Raw genomic sequence first — 25,192 nt, forward strand, 5'->3', positions numbered from 1 at the left:
CTTTGACATTCAGTCTTCAGGTTAATGAAAATAGACGTAGTAACATAGAACACACCTGAAAGGGGCAAAACTCTGTCCAAACAGCATGTAAGTATCCTTAACTCTATGTTCTCTCTGTTTCAAACACAGATGGCTAAGTAAGCTGGGGATGGCCATAGATCCTCAGGCACCTAATGGGAAGAATGAGGAAGGTATGCTTCTAACAGTGGTTTCAGTATGCAATTACATCATGTTCTTCACAGTTCTTGCTTGGCCAAATTCTTGTCAGCTCTTTTCTTTCTTTTCAATTGTCAACTTGGGTCTGTCTGCCGACTGAGCTCAGAGAAACCACACTAAGATAGCACAGAGTAATCACAGAAAAAAGCCAATGGTGAGAAACAGTGCCACTGAGAGACACACTGATCTTGTGAGAGGTGTGTGACTACTTTCTGACAGTTTGCTGGCTTGCTAAACCTACCAAGTGAGAGGAGAAACCGCTGCACTTCTCAGGGTTTTGAGCTGGTAAGGCATATTACAAGAGTTGTGCTATGGCCTGGGAGCTTGCTGGCTTGGGAACAATGTAGACTTGTCCCTACTGTTTCCTCCATTTCCAGGGGTTTCAGCAACAACAATGTCGAGGTGGTGGAGGGGTGGTAGTGATGTACTGGAGCCTACAATTTCCTTCAGAGCCAAGCCCAAGAGTTCATAATGGAATGAGTAAATTTAGAAGTTCCTTAGAAATTTATTTATTGTTTTAATTTGCACACTGACCTAATGGAACTTTTTGGTGGGAGTATACCTGCAGTGAAATCACAAATCTGGGTAGAGGACAAAGCAAGTCACCCTTCAGAGCACTTGGAAGCTGCTGATGAAGACAGGCATGATGGGAGCTGTTTTAGAACAAGAAGTGCTGTGGGTAGTAGTAAGTTAGCAAACCAGTGATGGACTCTAACCTGAGGAATATGTATCATCTTCTGAGCTTTTGACTCTTCATTTTTAGAGTATTGATACCCAGTGCCTTTTTTAGAACTACTCGGGTTGTGAAGGAGGAGGCATTTGTATAGTAATGGTATTTGTAATAGTATCAACACTTAGGTGATGCAGCCTAATTTGTCTAAGCACTGAAATGTTCCTCTCTGCATCTCTTCTGCTGTTGTGGTTTATGTCCAGGCTTTGGACATGTAATGTTGTTGTTGGTTACTCTGGTCTGGCTCTGTTTGTATTCTGACTCAATTTATACTCTGCTATTAAAAGCAGCTTCTGGAGATTCAGCAGATCTTCTCAATTTCTTTGTTTTCAGTTCATGGTTCCTCTTTATTTCTTGTCAGGAAACGTTTTATCTTCCATACCCTCAAAATCCTTCAAAATGCTTGTATTCTCTTTGAACCTAATTTTGTATCAAAACAGTCTGATATTATTATGATAAAGGGCTATATTGAGTATGAGGCTGTGTAACAAGAACTGCATGGTAATTGTACTTGGGAAAGAAGTGTCCAAATATGTTATCCATGTTTTCACAAAGGTGGAGTTTAATGGAGGATGAGGATGGTGAAAATTGTATACATGAAAACAAGTTCTTATTTTTTTTTAAGTCTCAAAATATCCAGAATTGTTTATGTTGGCTGAGTTGAGAATTATAAAACAATTCAAAATGAGTCAGCCCACTAATCTTAATTAAGAATTAAATGACAGAAAGATACAAAATAATCCACTCAATAACCTCTGCAGCAGGTTATCTAATTACCCTGCAATAAACAATGTACCTGAGATTTCTTCAGCTTTTGAAACTGGTGGCACATTTCCCCTTCAGAAAAAGGCACTCCGATTCTAGTATCAAACACCTCCTTGTCTTTCCACGCATGTTTTGTCACAGATATTCCACAGCTGCCTTGAGCATGCCCCTGCAGAGGCAGTGCTATGCTGCAGAAAAACGCTGTCATTAACCACAGTCACTGCTGTTTCTGCTGACCTGGTTCTCTCTTCTGTATCACACACCATAACTCTTCAGGAGGGTCTTGGCTCTTGTTATGGCAGTTTTTGTGTATTCATATACTTTCTGTGCATTTTAACACCACCTTCCCTCAACTCCATTTGCCTATTTAGAGTATCAGAAAAAGGTGCTGATTCTTTTTCAGTTCTGTGTGCCTAAAAGGGGAGCTGTAGAAACAGTAAGCTCTTTACTAAGAGTTATTCAAGAACTCATTATTAGAGCCTTAGAATTTGATATAGGCCTTATTACAGCCAGTCTCAGTCCTTTATGCTAAGATGTGCCAGCATATATTTCCAGTAAACAGAATAGCAGCTATACTATTAAAAAAACCTTATAGTTCTGCAAAAAGTACAAGGAGCAAAAGTAATGAATCTCCTGAACTTTTGCTTTGTTAACATCTTGGAAACTTCCCTCTCATGTAAAAAATTCTTCTCTCTTAAGCCCCTTACACTTTGCTTATTAAAGCCCCCAAATGACACACACAAAAAGAAAGTGTGCAGGTATAAATTTAGTTAAAAGATTAGATAATCACAGGTGATTTCCCAGAGACCATGGTGACACAATGCTTTCTAGTGGTATGAACCCGTGAAGTCCAGCTCTTACAAAGTACTCCCAGAACATAACCCTTGGCCACTTAGGGAGCGATCTCCAGGGTTGCTTTCATCGGAGAGACCTAGTTGATCTGGGACAGCATAAGCTGCTGCATGCAGCTGCTGGAGGGAGTCAGTGCTGAGTGCCAGCTCCCATGGAGACCACAGGGGCAGCCCTGCACTTGTGACAGTCATTCATGTTGTCCTCATTAAGCCCCAACTATGTCTTTGCAATCTTTCATGTCCCCAGCTCAGTCAGGTGGGGGTGAATGTTGCGGAGCAGGACGCAAGCACTTGCTTCTATAAAGGCTGGATGTGAAAGGCTGATGCATGCTGGGAGATTTAGCAGAGGGAAGTGATCTTGCCCAGTGGTTACACCCAAGCCTTGGGAATAGGAAGCTGCAAGTTGCTGCCCCTCTTTTCTGTGTCTCATTTTGTCAAGAGTTATCACTTTATTTAATCTCCTTTTAAAAAGCATCTGAGAAAATGCTTTCACCATGACAGGCAGCTGAAAGAAATAACAACATGACTGCCTTTGTCACTTGTCAAGAGATACTGAGGCTCTATCAGCTTGCTTTAAATAAAAATAAATAGTGGGGTATATAGTCCTACAGACAGTGTTTTAGTACTAGTTCTGCCATGCTGCAATGGTGTGCCTATGTGAGTTACCATGTAGTGACAGAAGATTCCTCTTGAGGCTGCTCTATGGTTTCCAAAGCACCATGTGAGCAATCTTGTTTACTCCAAAACTATGGCCAAAACACCGATCCCATTTGCTAGCTTCAGTAAATTTACTGGTTATAGAGATTAAGGGACAGCATCTACTACTTACGACAGGTCTCCCTAACTTATACTACAAATGATGAAGCCTGTCTTTTAAATGCTGCAAAGGGATGAAAAAACAAACCACCCCAAACCTATTTGTGAAACTATCTAGAGCAGTTCCACCTAGTGTTTCCTGTCATAGTAAATTAGCAATTTTTTTTACTTGAAAAAAGAAAACATGTTGCCATGGGGTAGTGTAGCATTACCACAAGTGGGTTAATTTTCACTGTAGGAGTTAATGACTTGTTACACCGTGGTCCTCAGCCCAGAACAATCTACTTAGTGATCTTTGGCTATCACAGTGGTGTGAGAAATAAATGAGTGTTGGTCTGATACTCTGTTTTTGCTCATTTTCCATGTCTGCCTCAGAATGCTACAGTGAAAGTGAACACGATGATCCAGAAATAACAGACACACCTACTACCCCCTACACAGTCCAGCTACCACCTCCTTCTTTGGTAAGTTACAATAATTATCTTGTTTCTTGTTGCTAGCCAGTTGGAACAAAACATTCTTGAGCTGGCGGACCTTTTGGGAATAACCTAAATCAGTGGCTGGAAACGTCCCTCCTATGCACCTGCAAAATGAGGATGCAGTGACTGCCCCTGCCCCATGGCAGAGCACACAATTATTGCAGCCTGCATCACAAGGAGTCTTGCGCTGTAAAAGAAAAGCTCCTTCAGATGGAGGCGTGTTTTTCTTATTGGGGAAAAGAAGGTGTCATTCTACCTCATACACACACTGTGTCTTTTCTTTACAAGATTTTTAGCACACTTCCATAACCTAGTTTTTCATACTATTATCTTTTTTTAAATCAGCCTCAAATCTTCTTTCTTTTGGTGACCCTAGTAGTATCACCTAACAGATTTGTGTTTATTTATTTAAGTGAGCTGTTCTTAAGACTACTGAATTTGAAGCTGCTTTTGTGGCAACTAAGAGAAGTGAAGGGAAAGGCATCTTCTTGCAGTGATAAAGTTGGTTCTTTTCTCTTAGCTCTGAAAAATAGACTATAAAAAAAAAAGGAAAATATACATCCTCCTAAAATCTATGCTATTTTTCTCTCTTGCTGTAGAGTAATTGCCTGAAATATTCCATCCTGCCTCACTTCATTTCATAAATTAGAAGCAGCACAGTGCATGCTCATGTGTCTAATCAAATTGACTTGCCTAATTATTAGACATTTATTGCCCTACTAATCTTGTTTCTATATTGTTGCTTTTCTCAGTGATCTCATCTCCTCTTACATGTGCTTTAAGATACGAGGTTTACTTAATTCTGTGTACAGAAATGACTCATCTGGTTTGGGATGGTAATGCAGCTGAAAGAAGGAATCTTGAGTTCAAGCTTTTCCCTTCCCCAGGTGAAAGTTAACATCAAGGGATATGCAGTTAATATACTTAGTACTAAAGAACCTCATTGCATTTCATGGAAGGGAAGTGTTTGCTTCCTCATTGGTACAGGGTCCTGTATGGCATGCTGAAATGACATCTAGTAGCTGGGGTGGGCACAGAGGCAGTGAAGCAGGAACAAATTTGAAATATACAGAAAAGCTGGAGAAGCTTGCATGGTCACAGGCAATAATAGAAGGAGTTTTCATGCACAGGGTTGCCTGTCTGGCAATCTTGAATTAACTCACATAAAGCTGGGGGTGTATGTCCCACTATCACCCACTTGCCCCTTTCTGTTTCAGTCAGGTAAGTCAGTCTTCACTTCTCTCCAGAAACACTTGTGTAATGTTAATAGCTGTAAAAGAATTCACCTGACACTCAGGGGAGTGTGTGTGGTGTTCACTCCTGTCTAAAATGTGATTCTATATTGCCCGTATTAACTGGAAGTTAAGTGTGGTTGAGTGAGTATAAATATCAGAGAAAATAGGAACCTTGGCAATATGTCTCCAAGAGTTATTCTGGGCCAAGGGCTGACAATGAACTGTCTTCAATTTTGTACCTTAGTGGCTTGCTTTTAAGAGGCTGTAGACATCTTTTCCGTCTGCTCATCTCTGAGTGAATGCTTGCATTTTTCCAGATGATGAGTTTTAAACAGGTGATGTTTTTTAGTTTTCTGTTTTTCTGGCTTCCTGCTGCTTGTCAATCTGTTGCTGCAGAGGTGATCTCTGGTTGTCTCCTTCCCAGGTGCTCTTCTTGGGTGCTGGCCTCCACACATGGGAGGCAGGCAGTGGTGCGGGTGCCAATGAGTCCTGCTTCCTCAGCCTTTCCCTTAAAGGTTATTTTCCCTCCAGCCTTTACCTCTTGCAGCTGATTTCCCTTCTCATACTCAGCTTAAAATCCCTTCTCTCGTGGACTATGGTTAATGTCTCCTGAGCAAAGTTGTCATCTTTTCACCCTAGAAGTGGCCACTGGTATAAGCTTCAGCTACCATAGGTCTGCCCTATGCTCAGCTTGCTTACATGGTGGGTAGGAACAGTTATGTACCAACGCAGTTGTGTTTGACTACAAGTCAGATTCTTCTTTTAAATACCCTATTTAATGCCCCTTTCCCTCCTGGACAAGTACTGGAGCACGAGAATGACTAGAAGGATTGGGAAAGCACAGCTTCTACTGGAAAGTCAGTTCTAGGAGTGAAACTCTTTGTTGTCTCAGGGAAGTCTAGTTAAACATTGCTCCCCTCCCTGTTTATTTGCTGTGAAGTTTTTGAACTAAGCTGTGAGGTCCTAAAGATGATGGATTTGGGTTGACTCTCTTTGAGTACACCACTTGTGGAAGGTCTGCTTGAATCTTTTCAGATTGCTGCTGGAAGAGACATTCATCCTGGAAACCCAGCCCAGCATCAAGAATGCCACAGGTGTTGACTGGGGTTAACTTCTTTTTATGATTTTTATATAATTTTTTTTTTAAGTTGTACTTCTTCCTCCCTAATACCAAAGGGATTTTTCAGAATAGGAGTTAGAAGCCATGGGCATTTTGGAAAATCAAATGCTGTCTTAAGCAGAAAGGTTTCAAAACTTCTTGAGATCAACTCCAGACTGAAAACTATTAGTCTGGAAACCAATAGCCACCCAGGTGCAGAATCTGTTACATGTTAGAGCAGCAAACATTTTGCTGTACTTCTAGCAGAGTTTTCACTTGCTCTTTTGTTTGCTGATCTAAATAATTTTGAAACCTGAAAAAAACCAAAGAAGTAGTTATCATAAGCTTTCTGTGTTTATGCATGCTTCTGGGTGCTGTGGAAGAAAAAAAAGCAAGTGAAGAACAAGTAAATTTTAACATCTGTAGGACAAAAGTTAAGCTTATCATCTGCATTAATTTCTTCACATATGAATGAATTTACAGTTCAAAAAAACAGCAGCTCTGTTGAGACAATAGATTGCAGCAGTCCCAAAAGAGCAGTTGAGACAGTGATAATTTTTGTCTAAAAAATGTCTAGAGACCCACTGATCTCCAGTGAAGTCCTTACGATCTGGTGGTTCAAGCATCTGCTTTTGAAAATGTCCCCAAATAGAGATTTATTATTATATGGATGATTGCAATACTTCCAAAAGAACCAGTTGAGTAAGTTAGGTAAACATTTGTCATGCCTAAGAAAAAGACCCAACACAACACATGTAGAGAAAAAGAAACACATGCTGGCAGGTTTTTTTAAATTATTAATTTTTTTTACTTAACGCACAGTGAAAATGAAATCAAAAATATATTCCACTCAGTGAGGCATGATTTTCATTCCAATGACACTTTCTTTTGCATGGACAAATGCCAGAAACATAGAGGTGAGACCTAACACCTTCCTTTCTTGTCTTTGAATAATTGTCATGAGCCAATCCACACCATGTGGGCAAGAGCTTCTACAGCTTGGTTGTTCTACTTGGCTGCACAAATGCTTCAACAATTAGTCTCTGTGATAGGAGCTCTTAAATGAAGTGCTTCAGGTCACCTGTGTTCCCAAGGGTGTTTCTATCACTCATACATGTAGTTTAAAACAGCATCTCCCTGTCCTTTGTTTTAGGATGCATTTGTGAAGGTTTCCTTTTTAAAAACAAAACACAATGTTGTACTTCTCGTAATAGGAATATAAATTAAGTCTGGTCCTGCAGTGTTTGGCACAGTCTTGGAGAAATGGCTTTGAAAATTTACAGAAGTGAAGAAAGTTCTACAAATTACCCACAATCTGGGAATGCAAATCTACTTTGCCTTTTTTTTTTTAATGCAAAAAGGTAGTAGTATACATTACAACAACACTGAAGTTTATTTATCATAATCCAAAAAAAGTCACTCTTGGTTTGTTTCATATGAATACATCTTATTTCTAGTTTACCAGGTTATAAATAAGTGTTCCAGACTAGTCCCTTTAGTGTTTTTGTATCGTGTCCGGGTTTCCCCAGCAACACCTTCTCTGTAATTTTCAGTACTTCAAGTCTAGTTTTATTCTTAACACAGATCTATTCTATGTATGTATTGAGAACATAAACTTTCCAGAATTGTGGTCCATCAACTCTAATGTTCTGATTCTGGCACTGGCCAGCAGCAGATTATTTATGGAAGGGGTACATTTCTACAGTAGCAGATACAAAAATTCTGGCTTTCATATCATGATGATCTCATTACAATTTCTGATAGTTTCTGCTAAGAGCTTCACTATAAGACTTTGTCTCCCTTTGTCTTCCATTACTTTATTTATTACCGTCACTTAATCTTCTTCTGCGTATTTGAATGTATATTTGTGTGTCTATGTATGTATTACTTGTGTATTTGACTCTCCTGGCTCATCTTTTCAGTGGTATTTGGTAGATAAAAAGCAGACTAGTGCTAGTTCTTGTGTGAGTTGCTTTTGGTGACTGGATAATAGTACAACTCAATCACTATAAATGTATACTGTGGACAAAGATCCAGGCATCTATGCTTCTCTGGGAAGCTAAATACTTTCAAAACTTTGTTCTTTCTCTCAGCTTCTCTTTACATAGAATTCTGCATTTATCATACCATCTCTCATTCAACTCCTACCTCCTAATGATGACTGTCAGATGCCTCCAAGACAGCTCTGTTTGCACACACTCTTGTTGAGGCAGGGTGATAAGTACAGTATAGAGGGTCTGAGGACATCTTAGTGATTTCTGATGTGTTTCTAGTGAAGTCTGGGTCCCTTACCAGATTCATGTGCTGAAGGATGAATCTTAACAGATGAAGGAGCAGCACAAATCTTGTACTATTCCTCTCTTCTTGCCCTCTGCGTTATGGCTGTGTTTCTTCTTTCTACCATTAACTTGCTATCATAGAACACATCACCCTTCTTGCCTTGGTGAATGATTGGACCAGGTAAAATGCCTTTGTGTACTGAGAAGATTAAGGTACTTCAGTGCCTGGGGTGAAGTTTATTTGTGGTTATGGTACTGGTGGTTCTATTACATGCTTCTAGACAACTTCATGTTCAATAGCTAATTCAGAGTTTCTCGTCTGTACTCTTCATTAGAACAATAAAGTGAGGACAAAATAAAGAGTGAACATAAATGTGAGACCTACCATGGAATGCTACTTTCAGCAAAATATTTTGCCTTGATAGTTTGTTTCTAGGCATTGTCAGGTTCTTATCTGTTCTACCTCTGGCTTCCTTGTGGTTTAGTTTCTGAAGTTACTGCCTTGTAGGAGGTTGGCTGACATACCTCAGGCTTATTTGGATGGATAACTAATGAGATTACATCTTTTTGGTTTTGGTCAATTAACATTTCAGCTGCATATCTATAACATGTAGAACCAAGGAACAGAAATAACTTGGAAATAATTTTTCTTTCTTCTTCCCACACCCCTCCCCATTTTTTTCTGTAAAGCAGGATCAGCAGAAGTCTTCTTTCACCTCAACTCTATCAAGTGAAGCATCTTGTTCTCATTCCTCTCCTGAAAGCACTTTCAACTCCCAAGAGTCATCATCTTCCTTGATGTCCAAAGTGATTTATTCTGAGAGGCAGTCCTGGCTTGACCTAGTTAACAGCTCTGCCACAGAAGAGGGTGATCAGCCTTTAACTTTCTGTGTACAGATTCACTCAGATGAGCCGCCAGAAGTAGACTGTGGAGAAGCAGCAGAAAACCAGGAGTTCCAGATTTCCAAACCCAGTGGTGAATCTCAAAACTCATTTTTAGGTCCGGATACACATTGTCTAGCTGTGCCAGATGCTACAGGAGAGAGATCACTAGCCAAAGGTGAGCTAATAAGAGAGGAGATTTTTGCAGAGCCATACAATGTGGGAGTTCAGGAGTTTTCATCAACTTTCTTTCCTCTTCCTTTCTTTACGTTCTTCACTGAAGAGTTTTCCAGTGACACATAATTTATAACAAACATTTGGCTTATTGCACATTAAATATATAATGTAGTATGTAATTGGTAAGTACCTTTACAGCTTTTCTCAACTTTTACTTATACATTAAGATCATAGCCTCTGTATATAATCCTGACATAAACATGTTTTATTAGTTTTCTTTATTTCAGTAGAGCTGTCTTATATTAGTTAGAATTAAATAAAAATTTTAAGAAAGTGTATCACTGAACTCAGACAATAAGTAAAATGGCATATGTAGGAAGCGGTGAACATGGGGTTTGATCAATCCAATTTTAAAAATAAAAGCAGTTGCATTTACTTCCAGTACACATTCCCTTTTTGTTTTATTGAGCTTCATTGTAACCAAGGGGAAAAAACTGCAATCCTAAATCCGAAAGAACATTAAGACTGTATTTTGTTTAAGCAAATGACAATCCACATAGATATCCTCCTACCAAAATGTACTGCTACATAAAAAAGGCGGCAAAGCTCCAGAATTTGGTCAGTGTTAAGTTAATAACTCTCCTGCCCTAGTGAGTCAATGTGTCTTGCCTTTTGAGTAAAGCTGCTTCTTCCTGCACTAAAAGCAGTTGAAGCATAACTGGCATACAATATGCTGAAATGGGAAGATACTCAACGTTGCTGCCTAAAGAGGTAGTAAGTAAGGAAGCAACAATGTTTTTCTGCACCAGTGCTACTCAAATCCCTGTGAAAATTTGAAGCAAGTACTTTGTTGCTAAAAGCGTGGTGGTGTCTCGATTCAATGAAAAACAAAGGTGCATGCAAAATCTTAGGCTGAAGGTAATGCAAAGGTGGAAAGAAACAGCATTGGACTTGTTGGGAACTTATGGTATTTCTCTGTAGGTGAACTTGGCAATGATTAAAGAATGGTAGTATAAGGACATTAGTTACATTGTCAGTCTCCTTATAGTTTTACAAATATCAAGAGTTTGCACTCATTTACTTTTTCATATGTTTTTTGGTTTTACAGAAAAAAAAGGAAATTGAGTGAAGTACAGATTTTAGCAAAAGTGAAAATGAATTCATAATGTTTTGCACTCTGCTTTGTTATCCATCTTCTAGGCTGCTCTGCTAGAGACTTCTGTAGCAGTGAAGATCAATGAGAATTAAAACCAGGAGTGAGCATATGTACTATTTCTATGTGGTGTAAAAGAGTGGATGTTTTCAGAGAGTTACTGTGGAATCTAACTCCCATAAGCTCTGGGTGTGCAAGTAATAAAAAGACTGGGGCTGACAGAAATGGTGTCCCTAATGAAAATGTCACAAGGACGTAGTAAATGCATTGTCTTCTATAATATCACCTTCTGGGTTAAAATTGACTAATGCCTTTGGGAAACATTATTAGGTACATTCAGGTGGATGCTTGAAGTGTAGGTCATATATAGCATGGTGGCTTATAGATCCTGTTGAGCAAGGTTCAGTGGTTGCTTTTCAGAAATCTAGACTTTTGCTTAAAATATGTCACTCTGATATTGTCAGCAATCCTGTAATTATGCATAGATTAGTGCTTTCCATTGTAACTGTAGGAGTGACAAGTACTTTTATGGCTGGTCACAGAATTAGCTTGACACATTCATAATAATTTCAGGCATAGTTTGATGGGCTTAATAATGCTAACAAATAAAAATAGGATTAAAATGTAAATCAAGGCATATTTAGGTCTATTTCTGCCACTTCCAAGGTGGTTTAATTTTTCCCCAAACATTCCCAGGGAAATGAATTGTGTTGCTCACTGCTTAGCTGATGGCCAATTCTGATTGCAGAACTCTTCCATACCAAGCACACTGATGATCTGATGGAATTCCAGAAATAGATAATTTCAATGAGTCAGTCACTATGGAAACTGTATAACCTCACTAGTTACTGTCTGCATCATAACCTGTCATTGAGCAAGTAACATGTACACCATACACACATTTTTCTTTCCTTTATCAGTATGCAGAATATAGGGAGGAGGTGGAGAGTGTTGGTGTGTGAGGCTCTCCCCCGCAATGGGTACTGAAAAAAATAAATGAAATAATTTGCAAGAAGATTAGTTAAGCTGCTTCAATTTAGGAATGAGGTAGAAAAAAAGAATTAACATAAAATAGCAATTAAATTCCAAATGAAAGTTATCAAAAAGCATACAATTCTGGTTCTGTAGCTTATCCCCCAAGAATTTCCCCCTCCAGCTAGTTGATAAGGACATGCACAAATACTGTGAGATGTGTTCAGATTGTGGGGTAAAAGTTAGCTGCAAATATTCAAGAATTACAATAACTGTAAGAGCATCCTTGTTATCTGATGCAGAACAAGAATGCATACCTCAGTGCAGTGCATATTATTTGCTTTACAATGCTTCTCAATAGTGCATTTCTGACAGCTCGTCATATTTCAGAATAATGAGACTGCATCCAGGAGGAGACAGGTCTGTCTTGCATCAGCATCTGTCCTGAAAGCACATGTCCCATGTGCATAAAGTTGGCCCTGCTTTTATCAGAACAGCTTTGTGGTCCTTGAACCAACTCCCCACAGAGCCTTCATGTGTGTCTGTGCTCTCTCCTTCTCCTTGTAAGGATAGAAAAGACCTGTCACACACTGCTTTGTGGCCACATTCTGCTTAGCAAAACCCCGTGAGGAAATACTGGTTGTTGTTGATACCAACCTAGACCTGAGGTGAAAGGTTTCAAGAATTGAAGAGCTCTTCTGTTGTCAAAAGCCAGAAACTAAGGCAACCATAAGAAAAGTTAGTACCTAGAAGGAAGAAAGAGAAGCTGTGGCTTTGTGGAAAGAGTTTATAATGAAAATACACCAATAGTGAAGAAACCTTAGTGATGAGTTAAACAATTAAAGAAAAGTTTCTCAGAGATAAACAGGTACAACTCTGTAAGAGAAACTACAGATTCAACTAAATGATTATGGATTCTTTTTTCAATGAAAATTATATAATGAAATTGGCTAAGCAACTCTAAATGTCTGGTACAAGAAGCTGTACCATATGATAGTTTTAATGATCTCTCCCGCCACTCTTAGTGGTATTATGACCATTCTCAGCCTTAATTCTCAGCACTGATTGCTGGGGAGAGGTTATACAGAGAATAATAAAAAGGTACAAAAAATGAGAGCTTAACAGTTTTCTCTTTTATCAAAAACTATGATAACAAAAGGAAGGCACAGATGCAGAGAGGCTACTATAAGAGAACAGGAATGTATGTTTCTATTTACTTAGGGATCTTTTATTATAGCAATAACGTCCTTCTTCCTTGCATTTTCTGAGGATTTTATGATCATGTTAATGCGTCTTGGCAAGTAATTCTTATGGTACCACTTCTGGTTTATTTATGTTACTTAGCTCACAGTATCTGGTAAAAGATCTGGTGTTTGACAGTATTTTGTAAAAAATCTGGACAGCCTTTCAAATAGCAATTGAATTTTACCTGAGTTAGTTTTGTGGGAAGGAGTTGGTTAAATAGGAGCTGAATGCAGTCAATTCCTTCTTTTCTCAGAACTGACAGCCTCTTCGCCTCTGGAGTCTGACTGTGCCAGTAATAGCCAGAACAGATCCTTTGGTGTGCTCTGGCCCCTTTGTTCCTTCTGTAAAAGTTACAGAAAATGGCTGGATCATGGCTGAGAGTAGCCAAGAAGTATGTCTATGATGAGAACAACTGTGTAGAGAAACAGCTGTGTTTGAATTATTATTTTGCTTCCGATAAAAAAGGTTTTAGAAATCACAGTGAAAACTATGGTGTTACAGTTTTCTGAAGTCTCTGAAAAAGAGATATATATTGTGTTGTTTCCAGTTCAGTCACAGTTTGTTAAAACGCCATCTCTCACTGCTGAGTCCACTATATTGGTATAGTCAAGAGCAAGTAACTGTTGGTGGTAACATACTTTTCCTGTTATTTTCTCCCAATCTGTCCTACCTTTAGTTCTACATTTACCAGTGAGGAGTTTGCCTAAGCTATGCCCTCTTAAATATTTCCTGTTTCTTTTATTCTGTAGTTCTATGGAAAATGTGATTGCCCTGAGGTGTCATATTCCCATTGAAATGTCTACTACCACTATAGATAATGGATGAGTGGAGGAAGGTGTGGGTAAGGTAGGTAAGGGCAAAAGTAGTCAGTGATTTTTTTTCCCTCTTTTCTCCCCAGCCTAAGTCTGTACGTTCTCCCATTGGCATAAAAAGTTTTGGTAGAATCAGAAACAGAAGTATTGGCACAGGTACAAGAAGCTCATAAAAGTAACAAGGACAGGAGGAAGAAGCAGATATTTTTTTCCCTGGGATTAGTACACAGTTGGAGAGCTGCAAGATCTCAGTTAGAGAATGGGAAAATAAGTGTTTACATTTCAGCTTAGATTTAGTAAGATATGTTCTGTTGGAGGTGGTTTTCAATGCAAAATACTTTTTCTGCCAAACATACCCATTTCTATATCTTCATGGCTGGGAAACAATCAGCTTGATTTTTCACAGCTGCTTTTTTGCAAAGTTCTGGATAATTTCACTTTGTAGGCTTAAATTGCATAAAGTTGAGATTTCAGGCAGGCTCCTGTATTGCTGCTGCAAAGTGGGGAGTCTCAGTACCTTAATGTCTCCCACCTGTGACAAGCTGGCAAACAGGATGATGGAAGCTGAAAATTGAGGAGGTGAAGAGCTGGCGTGTTGAACCTCTGGCAGCTTGTTAGTCTGTGATATCTCCTGTTACTTAGGGGGAAATTCCAGATAAGTGGTATCAAGCCGCAAAGTTGTGTTTTACTTCTCCTGAAACACAATTTGATGGAAGTTCTGACTTGCCTGAAATATTACATTTTTTCCTCACAGCAACCTAGAAGTTCTCTTTCTCTTGAATGTTAAGATATCTCAGGGCAGGATTTCCCTTTTCACCAGCTCAACACTGGTTCTTTTCCACTTTCTGCACTGTGTAGTCTGACAAAGTTAAAAGAGCTATACAATACTACAGAATTTTTCCAGAAGTGCTATGAAGCTTTAGCAGGCTGCGAGGCTTGTGAGTGAAGGCCATGGTGCAGGATCCCAGGAAGATGGATCCTTCCAGTGGCATCACTCAACAGAATTGCTTGTAGTTAAAACTGCCAAGGAAAGGGAAAAATGTACATGCATATGTTACCCTGTGTGCATGTACACTGTCACAAATGCACAGAATACGTAATATCCTTCCACTGTTGCCATTTGTTGCTAATCCTTCAGTAGATCCTGAGAGAAAAATGAATGTATTTTATCTTTAAGATAGGATGAGATAAAGAAGTGCTGTAGTAGTATTTCAGTTTTCTAACTTACATGCCTGAGATAGAAAGTACTTAGTTTGAAGAGTACTGGTGGGAGAGATAGCTTGTGATATTATATTTTGAAGTGATTTTGAATGTGCCTGATGCTAGCTGTGTGACCCAGCTGGAAAGACTCACTCCAGAGCAGTGTTAGTAGGGCCCAACCTGTCCATACTATTAAGAATTTTTGTCAGCAGAATATATCCATCATTATAAACCTTCAGAAGTTAACAAAACTCAGAGTAAGGCTGGAACATTTATTTTTGGGAGGTTGACGCAGACAATCTGTTCATTTTTAAACCAGAGCCTGAGCTTGTATACTATGTGCCCTTTACATGTATTTTTACTTTGTGAGGGTAAGCAAATATTTAGTAACAATACAGTAATATGGTCTAGACAGCCTAGGTTTCATAGGTGGCATCCAAGTCACTGAAGCCTAAAAATACAGAACTTATGAAGCCTGTGCTTCTATTAGGGACTTGCTCATATGCAGGTCAGTGCTCTGACTCCAGATGCAAGGGAATTAAGCAATACCAAGTTCTGGGATAATGTTCTGTGAATGTTTGAATCTGGAGAAAATGTCCAGTCTGTGCTTAAGCCTTGACTCACATTGCTTTATCTCTATTATCCGACCTTAATTGGATGTTCTGTGAGGAAAACAAGAAAGCAAACCATAAGTAGCACTTTCTTCATTTACTTTTGTAGCATTAAAATGCTTGTGAAATACCATAATGCACCACTGTGTGAGTGAAGAGAAATATGTTATCTTATCACAAGTCATTTTACTGGTCTTGTTTATTGGTCACTAGGCATAATATCTCTCCCCTTCCTCCATTACCTCTCCCTCTTTCAGATTTACAGCATCAATCTAGTGTGTTCAGTGGCAGTTTCAAGCCTTCAACACATGGGCTTTTTCTTTCTGAGCTTGGCTCAGGGGAACTCAAGGACATTGAAGGTAAAAGTCCAGAAAGGTATCAGTCTAGCCTCAATTTATAGAGGTTTATTGGCAGACATACTCTTTGTCAATAGCAACAGTATCTGCTTCTATACAAAAGCACAATATTAAGGGAATGTTTTGTTGTTTTTTAACTGTTGTGGGAGAAGTTCACTGCTCATCAGTGTAAACAAAGATGGGAACAAAAATACTATATGACTCATACCTGGCTCTACACAGCCCGTAGGTTTCACTCACCCTTATTTTCCAACTGTTTCCTGTAATCCCATTTAGTTGCTTCACTGTCACTCCCTTTATCCACCTGATCTGAGGAATCTGGTACATTCCTTTCCCTCTGAAATTGCCTGACCCTGATCAATCCTTTTGGGGGTAGGAGTGCTGGAAGAATGAGAAATAGGAAGAGGCATTGAAGGTTGCAGTCTGGAAAGAATGCAGGAGCTGGATGCATGTAGCTTAACATTTGCATTGTGCAGGAGCCTTTAGCTGAGCTTTTCTGACTTCAGTTCCCTCTTTTTTTCTGTGCTGAGTACATCTGTCCTCCTTATCTTCACCTGCAAATGCATGGAAGATATCAGAGTATTTAGCGTGGAAAAAGTGTGTCCAGTGAGGCTGTATTCTCATGCTTGCTGCTTTGTAGCCTTTTCCAGACACTGAGGAGCATCGTGAGTTAGCTTCAAAAAATACCTGGAGCAGGGACTTCAGGTCTCTCATGGCTTGACTATTTTTCTATTTTTTTAAAGTTGCTGGACAGGATCAATGTTTTGGTTGGGTTTTGTTGGTTGGTTGGTTGGTTGATTTTTTTTCCATATGTTTTTGTTTGTTTGTTTGTTTTCTTCTTATATACTCTTTCTTGGATGTCTGATAAAGGTCAATTTATCTCTCAAAGTGATACTGTGTACAGTCATGATGGATGTCATCTACAGAAGAGCTGAGCCAGCCCTGGGCAGGAGCAAGCTAATGAAATGAACAACTGCTTCATCCCAGGAAAGTAGGCAGGAAGCTAGTTATAATTACGAGCCTCATGGCATAAGCCAACAGTTTTCAGGAAATACTGCAGCCATGTATTATGCCTTACACTTGCATTTTTTTTCTATTTCCTGCAGCTTGTGAAATATACAACAGTTCTCCTTTTCCTCCTCCAGTACTGTCCCGATGTTGGAAGCTATATTTAGCTCTTGTCAAGTTACAGTGAGCTTTATATAATCACAAAGTAGTGAAAAAAAAGGCTAGCAACACAGTGAAGGCAAATATTTGCAGCATATCATAAACTTTTCTAGTAACCTAAATATTTAGAAAGAACGGAGTTGTAGGAGGATGCCGTGCTTTTTAAAACATGGAAAAGATAAGGAGCAGCCTCCTAAGTGTGCTGACGTGTTTGAGAAGCCTTTTTGCTGCAGCATGAGTGAGCAAAAGGACTTCTTCCTTTTGTTCAGAAAATGTTTTCTGACTGAAGATGATTTAGAAAAGTCAATGTTTAACTTCTAATTAAAAGAAAAAGTTGCCCAGTCAGTTCAACTGGAACATGGAGAACTGCCTTGAGAAGAAACACCACCACCATGCCCAGTGAAATAAGAATGAATGTTATCCCAGTGGATCTTGAGGGATTCATTAGCACCCTGAAATCACCAATAACTTTAAGACTTTCCTTTAGCAAACACTGAAGTAGAAAAACTTGCTGTGTGGACTGAAGGACAAGAAGTGAGTTGCGCAGTCTGTTGCTGAAAATGGCTCTCTGCCAAAAACTCCCATAGATGGCTGGTACATTTTTAGTTTCTGACTGTTCATTTTTAAGCTGATTTATTCTGAAAAAATGTCTTTGCTTCAATTCTTATTTTATTTTATGCTATTCCATTCCCAGCTGTTTGCTAGCTTTTTCTTTTGTGTCCTCTCTGTCATGGAAGATGATGCTAGAGCTTGGGAGCCATCAGAATAATTAAGGTGGAGTTAATCAAGTCTTTGTTGTGAGGCACCACAAGCAAACCCAGGAGTTAAACATCAGGTGCTCCAAGAAGTTCTGTTTCAATATGTCTTCTAGGAACCTTCTTTTGGGGCCTCTGAAATGTTTCTACATCTCATTTAATTGCTTAAATTTTTTAAACTCTGATTTCAATAATTAGCAAAACCTGGTGATGAACTGGTGCACAAAATTGAATTTGACCTGTGAGCTGCCAGGTAGAAATGTAATGCACTGTGTGCAGCATGTAGGGAAAAATTTGATGCTATCAAAGTTGTCTTTATTCAAATGTAGCATTACTGACAGTTGTTCAGAGTCTGTGATATATTTGGAGCATTAAAGCATCACTCTATTAGTGGAAATACATGCTCATATCTGTTTGGATCACAACTTGATTCTAAAAAACTTCTGAGTTTGGTAGTATGTCTTTTTCATGTGCATTATTAGCCTATAAATAACCCTAAAAATTGCTTTGTTTTAACTCTAATACTGTTACTTTTTGACTTGACTAAGTGCCTTTCAGATGGTTGGTTAACATTTCTGCTAACTGCTGCCATATTCGTGTTCTCATACCAAATTTATTCTTTACTGTACAGATCAAGAAAAATGTGATGATGATGAGATGGAGCGTCTTTACAAGTCATTAGAACAAGCAAGCCTGTCTCCCATTGGTGATCGTCGGCTGTCAACAAAGAAGGAGCTTAGGAAGTCATTTATCAAGCGCAGCAAAAACCCCTCCATTAATGAGAAACTCCACAAAATTAGAATGCTGAACAGCACATTAAAGGTGAGGTTGCAGAGCAAGCCAAGGAAAGAAACAGTTTGGCTGAAAAAAGAAGCAAACCTAGACTTCAGCCAAACTCTAATTACATATTTCCTTAAAGCCCCAGAGAATTTGGTTAAGTTTTTAAAATTGTTTTCTACTTCATTCTAAATACTGTTCTGCATTTTGTTGTTAAATTTGAACTGGCAACAGAGGCAATAGTTCAGAAGGGACCCTTCTTGCAGAAGTTCCAGTCCATTTGGAAAATTTAATAAAGAAAGCTTCTCCTTGTTAGCTGGAAATCTTGCAAGCTCGTCTGAACGCACTAAGCAGGGAAGCCTTAAAAAAGGAAGAGCAGACAAAATATGTTGATGATAAAGGACATGAAAATGACCCTGAGCCAAAAAAAGTTTTCCTTATGTGATTATTGGAGAATGTACAGGACGTGCCAAAGCTATTGTAAAGACCTCCTGTAACAAAAAAATTTTAATAACAAAAGCATCCTGCTTTTATGTTGGAAACATATAATGAACTGGAGGGGTGAAGGGGTTCAGGGGGCATTCCGTGAAAGAGCCAGTAAATCTCTCGGGAATATGGGGATTTATGGGGCTGTTTACTCACCAGCATCAAGTGTCAAGGGATTTCAAAGCCTGCTTCTGAATGGTATTGAGAGAAACAGAAACCTTAACTATAACATTTAAATTCTAAGGAGAAGAAAGAATAAATGCAAACCTGGGGCTTCACTTGTTCCTTTTTGTATGCATCAGGAGGAGGAATTCAGTATCTTGTCTCAAGTCTGTGTATTTGTTACACAGCACCCCAGCCCGTGTTAAACTTCTGGAAGATACAGTTGAGAAGACAAGTGGGAATATAGTCATTGTCTCTGTTGCAGGGCTTCTAGGCTCTGTATGAAACATGGTGAAATCTCTTCTCAGTATCAAAGAGTCTTCAGTGACATGGTGCTGACTATAGCAGTATTCATCTGCATCAGCAATAAAGTAAGCCCATTGTATAACAGAGAGTTAGTTTAAAAAGTATGCCTATTTTATGTGACGGGAAACTAAATACAGAAACAGATTGGAATGTTTTCCCCAGTAGGAGCCTCCCTAATATATCCATGAACTAGCTAGTACAAAATGCAGTTATACCTTGTAGGATAATCAATTTCATTAGTAGGGAGCTGAATGAAAACCTAGAAGCTTTACTGCCAGACATGAGCAAGGAGGACAGCTCTCATTGATTTAGCACAGGAGTATTGTATAAGTTGTGATTAGTAATGTTTTTAAACTTGGGCTGGTCTAACACTTGTACTTAATATGGAAAAAATATTTTTGGAGTGTTCATAATGTATAAAATGTGTTGAACTTTTTTTGCTTTCTTCAAACTAAGAAATTGGAGTATTGACAAGACAAATATGGCACAGGCACTTTCTCACAGGTAAAACCAGAGTTCTACACACAGCAGTGTTTAAGCTAGCCTGTCTGAAAGGCAAATGCCTGCAGTGGGAAAGTGCCACATTCTTTGCATTAGTGGGATTATGTATTTTTAAAGTCAATTTTCTTAACATATAACATGAGATATGAGATAATTGAAAATGATCTATTGGAAATCTAAAAATTGGGAAAGTTTTGCATCTGATCCATATTTAGTCTGCTTTAACTAAAACCCTATTAGTTTGAGACAAGTGATCTATGCAAGATTCAGTGTGATTTTAATTTTGCACTTATGACTCCACATCAACAGATTGATGTTGCTGCTACAATATATCATTAACAAAACATGCTTTGGATAGTTTAGAAGAGAGGGAAGCTGTGTGCAAATGCATCACAGGCTTAATGAGTGTGGGAAATAGATTTAATGCTACAGAAAAATTCCATGACATGGCTTTTTGCCACCAGTTTTGTCCACTGGAAATACTCTTCCCTGTCTTCTACCTCCCTATCTCCTCTTATTCTCTTAGGCTACCATGCTTATCTCTGCATCAATTCCAGAAGCCCTCTTACAAGGGCTGGCACTAAGTCTTGAGGGTAGGACCTGTGTAAACTAACAGCTGAACAAGTTTTTGGGTTTCAAAAGTGGCTCAAGCATCACAGGGTTAGAGTCATTCGCAGTCATATCCCACAGAAGAGCAGTGGGATATGGATGTGTAAGCAGCCTACTGCTGAAATCAGGAAGAGTCATGAATGTGTAGGAGTATTTTCAAGGTGTTTTCATGGCAGGCACTAGCACAGAGTGTCCTCAGGCATGATGAAATCAGTGGCAACAGAAGATGGTGACAATACCATCTTTTTGCTTTTACACCCAGACTGGGGGGATGGACACAGGCAAAAGCAGTAAAAATTTGTTAGTGCAGGATCGACCCTCCATTTATTATAGTTGCTAACTAGGGGTTTTCTATCCTGTGATCCACTGCATGGATAGGCAATAAGGGCTTTGAAAGCAAAGATGTTCATTGTGTCAGAAAATGTGAGGACATCAATAAATATAAAGGAGAGTGTAAAGAAAACAGAGCCAGACTCTTTTCAGTGGTGCCCAGTGACAGGACCAGAGGCAATGGGCACAAATTGAAACACAGGAGGTTCTCTCTGAACATCAGAATATGCTCTTTTACTGTGAGGGTGACTGAGTGCTGGCCCAATTTGCCCAGAGAGTCTGTAAAGTCTCCGTCTTTTGAGATAATCAAAAGCCACCTAGACATGGTCCTAGACAGCCTGCTCTAAGTGTTCCTGCTTGAGGAAGTGGGTTGAATGAGTTGACCTCCAGAGATCCCTTCCAACCTCAACCGTTCTGTGATTCTGTGACATAAAGGGTCTCAGTCTCCCTATAGCAGTGATTGTTCATGTCTTGCAATCAAACCAGGGTGCCTGTAATAAATGGTCTGAGTTCCTCTTGTTTAAAAGTAGAGACCAGATTTACTAGTAGCAGCTGGCAGTAGTTGTATTAGCAGACACATGTGCTCTAGCCACCCATAAACTCTACTGCCAGTGCACAGTTTTTATCTAAAATGATTTTCTGTGTAGCTCCCAGAGAAGAAACATTTATAAAGTGGCCAGGGAGTATTTCTTTAGAAAGTTGGAACTGGTGTGAATTACAGGAATAAATGCTGTTGTGTCCAGTTTCAGGAAAGTACTAACTTGTGAGACAGTGTAACAATATCTAATTTTCACATAAATCCTCTCTTATGAAGTTTTTCTAAGAATCCTATAAAAGAAAAAAAAATTAGATGAAATCATAATCTTGCCTTCAACTGGGACGAATTTCTGCTGTGGGCTTAACTTTGACAATATGTGCTCTAAAAATGGGAACAAATTGCCAGGAGGATGGGTAATTGGCTGTATCCTTGTGAGAGGGTTCTCTAATTTTCCCAGAGTGCTTTTGTTACAGATAATAAGCTTGACAGTTTATGTGGGAAATAAACACTTGTTCTCTTCCTAGTGTAAGGAACATGACCTGGCCACAATTAACCAGTTGCTAGAGGACCCAAAGTTGACAGCAATGAAGTACAGAGAGTGGAGGAACACAAACATCATGCTGGTCCAAGATATCTATCAGCAGCAGGACATGTCCACAGAGAATACCGAGGAGCGAGAGATGACTCCACAGCCTATTGTTGAAAGTGCCATCTGAGACTGGGTTTCAATGGTTCATGGCAAGATTTTTCCCCACGGGTCTTCATGTAAAGGCACTTTAAACTGGTGCATTTTGAGATTTGTTTTTTTTCCCCAAGTGTTCTTTGAAAGGAAAACAACTCCTGCTCCAGAGCTTTAATTCATCTTGCAAGACTTACTTCATGTCAAAAGGGCACTTCTAAATTTAAAAAGCATGCCTGGACCTGGACTGCATACCTAAGAAAACAGCAAAGAAAAGTTTTTCCATCCTGGGCGAAGTAAATTAAATATGTCCAACTCCTGGAAGTCACAGAACTGTATAATCTGAACTGTATAAATGTGAGGTCCTTGGGGTTGTTTAACTATGTAACTTACTGTTAAAGGAAGTTACAACAATGCCAACAGGACGTAGTCTACTCTCTACCTTTCTTACCTGTATGGTAACATGATGTATGCATTTTCATCTCTACATCATTCACTTTCACCACTCTACCAGTTTAAACTGAGACAAACAGAATAGTAATTATGCATGAGTTTATACTACAGACAGCTGTCAGGCACCCAGTTTGTGCTCTGCCTGATGTTTAACGAGTTTTGGTTTATTTATGGATTAGACCAAGTTACTGTCTTTCTACCTGAAGAAGAAAAGGTCTCTCAATGTTTGCTAACATGTAATTTACTCTTCAGTGAGGCAGCTAATGCTTCAGCAAGTTTCAACTTTTCATATGGACTTGGCAGAATTCCTTGGAAAATTATTTTCTTCTTTCTTATTTTTGACAATTGTTAATATATAAGGTACAACTTCATCCGGGATTTCTACTTATGAAGGTGATCAAGTTCACAAGGCACAAGCTAAATAACTAAATTCCTGCTGTGGACCTGAAAGTGTAAAACATAGCTGCAAATGCTTTTGTAAATATATGTCATTTTATGGCTTATATGAATATGACAATGTATTGTATATATGTTTTATTTATATATTTATATATGCTGAATTTCCTAATGTGGATGGGCACACATGGACCAGACTGCCCCAGAAGAGAGCACTTGCAGGCTGACTTGAAATGCCTCTTTTTTTTTTTCTTTCTTGTTCCATTATGAATCACAGTAATGGCTCTGCAACTGAGACTACCCTGGGGCATCTGCTATAACATTTTCTTCTGTCTTTCTAACTTTGAATTTTAGACGAAGAAAATCTGTACAACTAAGGACAGGAAAATAATATTTCTAGAAAGTTTTAGGACTTGTCTTTGGGCAACCAAAAATAAGTATGTTAAGAGGTTTTGCTGCAGGATCATAACTTTTTGGCTTCATTGTCCTCAGTACAAGGTTTGGATTATTTGGCTTCCCATCTTCTGCAAGTGTACAAGTATAAGGAACTTTGCAGAATGCTGAATTTTGAAAAACAAGAATTAGCCTATCATTCTCAAATGAATGCCTCTCCAGGAACTGTGGCAATCCTAACTTCTGTTGGCTATTTAGTAAAGATATTCTTTAAAACAAAAAGTCAATAGGGTTAATGGGAACATACGAAAACTTTTCCACCTGTGTAGTGATGTCTAACTGATGATATTGCATTTTTAACACTCAGCAGCTTTTTTTTTTCTTTTTAGAGACATGGAATTATGTCCAAAAATGGCAGTTAAGGCTGTGTAGAGTGTGAGAACTGAGGAGTCAGATGGTAAGCTATACCAAAGGGGAAATAGAAGGAAGAATGTAGTCTCCTTTGATACAGGCATTAATGGAAGAGGGTCAGGAGAAACAGGGGCTAGTTAAATGCAGAAGCAAGGGTATGCTTGGGATAGCATCTCTGCCTCAGGTATAAAAGGGTTTAGGAGTGTGAGGGTAAGGGCTGCTATTGGATCAGGACTTAAGAACTGGGGCTAGTCTGCTGCTGGGGAACAAATGTTAGCTGAGACCTGAAAGTGGGTGACAATGACAAGATGAGGAAGCTGACATAAAACCCAGGATAGTTAAAAAGCTATTATGTTCAGGAAATTGTCATATGAGTGGTGATTTTATCATTTCAGTAATTCTGACTGAAAGTTGACAGAAATTAAGTAAGCTCAATATCTGTTGCAGTTTGGTTTAGAGTAATAGCTTCCTAAAAATTGAGTCCACTTTAAGGTTTTTTTATCTTTCACCATTCCCAGAAGACCTTCTGGACAGTGGACATCTGTGAGTATCCCACTTCTGAATGAAATGCTTCAAAGCAGATGTGTAGGTGTGAGAGGGATGGCCCCTGAATTTGACATTATTTCAATTAACTGCTAAGTACATGCTCAAAGGAGTGTAAGGATTAATCTACTTGCTCCATCTCAATTTTAACAACTGAGCATTAAATAATTGATAAATAATTGAAGTTGAATTGAATGCACACTTCAGATTTTCTCTTGCAGGTGCAGACCATTCTGTTTCTCATGAAACAAAGCATGCAAACAGCATTTTTCTTCAAACACATCTTTACTTAAATCTTGAAAACAAGCATGTGCTTAAACAGCCTGTCAAACTGAGCCAGACTAGTCAGTTCAGAGCAAAGTCCTAATCAGCTCCATTTGCTGAAGTAGATTTGCACTATACAATGGAAAGCACTTTGTGGCCAGCACACACTGTGTTGGCCCTTTACACGTTATGCTTGTATAAGCATATACGAAACAGGTTTCCCAAATACAGAGGCAGACAAATGTCCTTGAACCACCCAAACTCTACTATTGGTTTTGATAAGATTACATAGCCTAAAATAGCTTTTAAATTACTGTCTTTCAGATGGTGAGTAGATACTTATTGTTGAACTACTGAGTTTTTGAGAACCTGCTCAGGACAGGCTGTATCACTGTCTTTGGAAATAACAGGCAATTCTTGAAAGGGATTATTTTAATGCAGTTGTTATTTTAACAAATTTCTGTGTGTTTAAGAAAACAAATGTATAAGTTTTATGCAAAAGCACTGCTGGGATTCTGTCTCCATTCTCTTCAGCTACTATTTA

At 38.9% G+C, this 25,192-nt stretch overlaps 1 protein-coding gene across 1 annotated transcript in view; it reads left to right on the forward strand.

Annotated features, from left to right (window-relative positions):
* Positions 1-22,225, forward strand: part of IPCEF1 (interaction protein for cytohesin exchange factors 1) — a 43,450-nt gene extending 21,225 nt beyond the window's left edge. The window contains exons 6-10 of the mRNA XM_010194848.1: positions 130-191; positions 3,754-3,842; positions 9,164-9,530; positions 18,432-18,622; positions 22,034-22,225. Coding sequence (XP_010193150.1) covers positions 130-191; positions 3,754-3,842; positions 9,164-9,530; positions 18,432-18,622; positions 22,034-22,225 — 901 coding nt within the window. The remainder of the gene's footprint in view (positions 1-129; positions 192-3,753; positions 3,843-9,163; positions 9,531-18,431; positions 18,623-22,033) is intronic.
* Positions 22,226-25,192: the final 2,967 nt, after the last annotated feature.

This window comes from Mesitornis unicolor, unplaced genomic scaffold (genome assembly GCF_000695765.1).
Source record: "Mesitornis unicolor isolate BGI_N332 unplaced genomic scaffold, ASM69576v1 scaffold16231, whole genome shotgun sequence".
Taxonomy (NCBI): Eukaryota; Metazoa; Chordata; class Aves; order Mesitornithiformes; family Mesitornithidae; genus Mesitornis; species Mesitornis unicolor.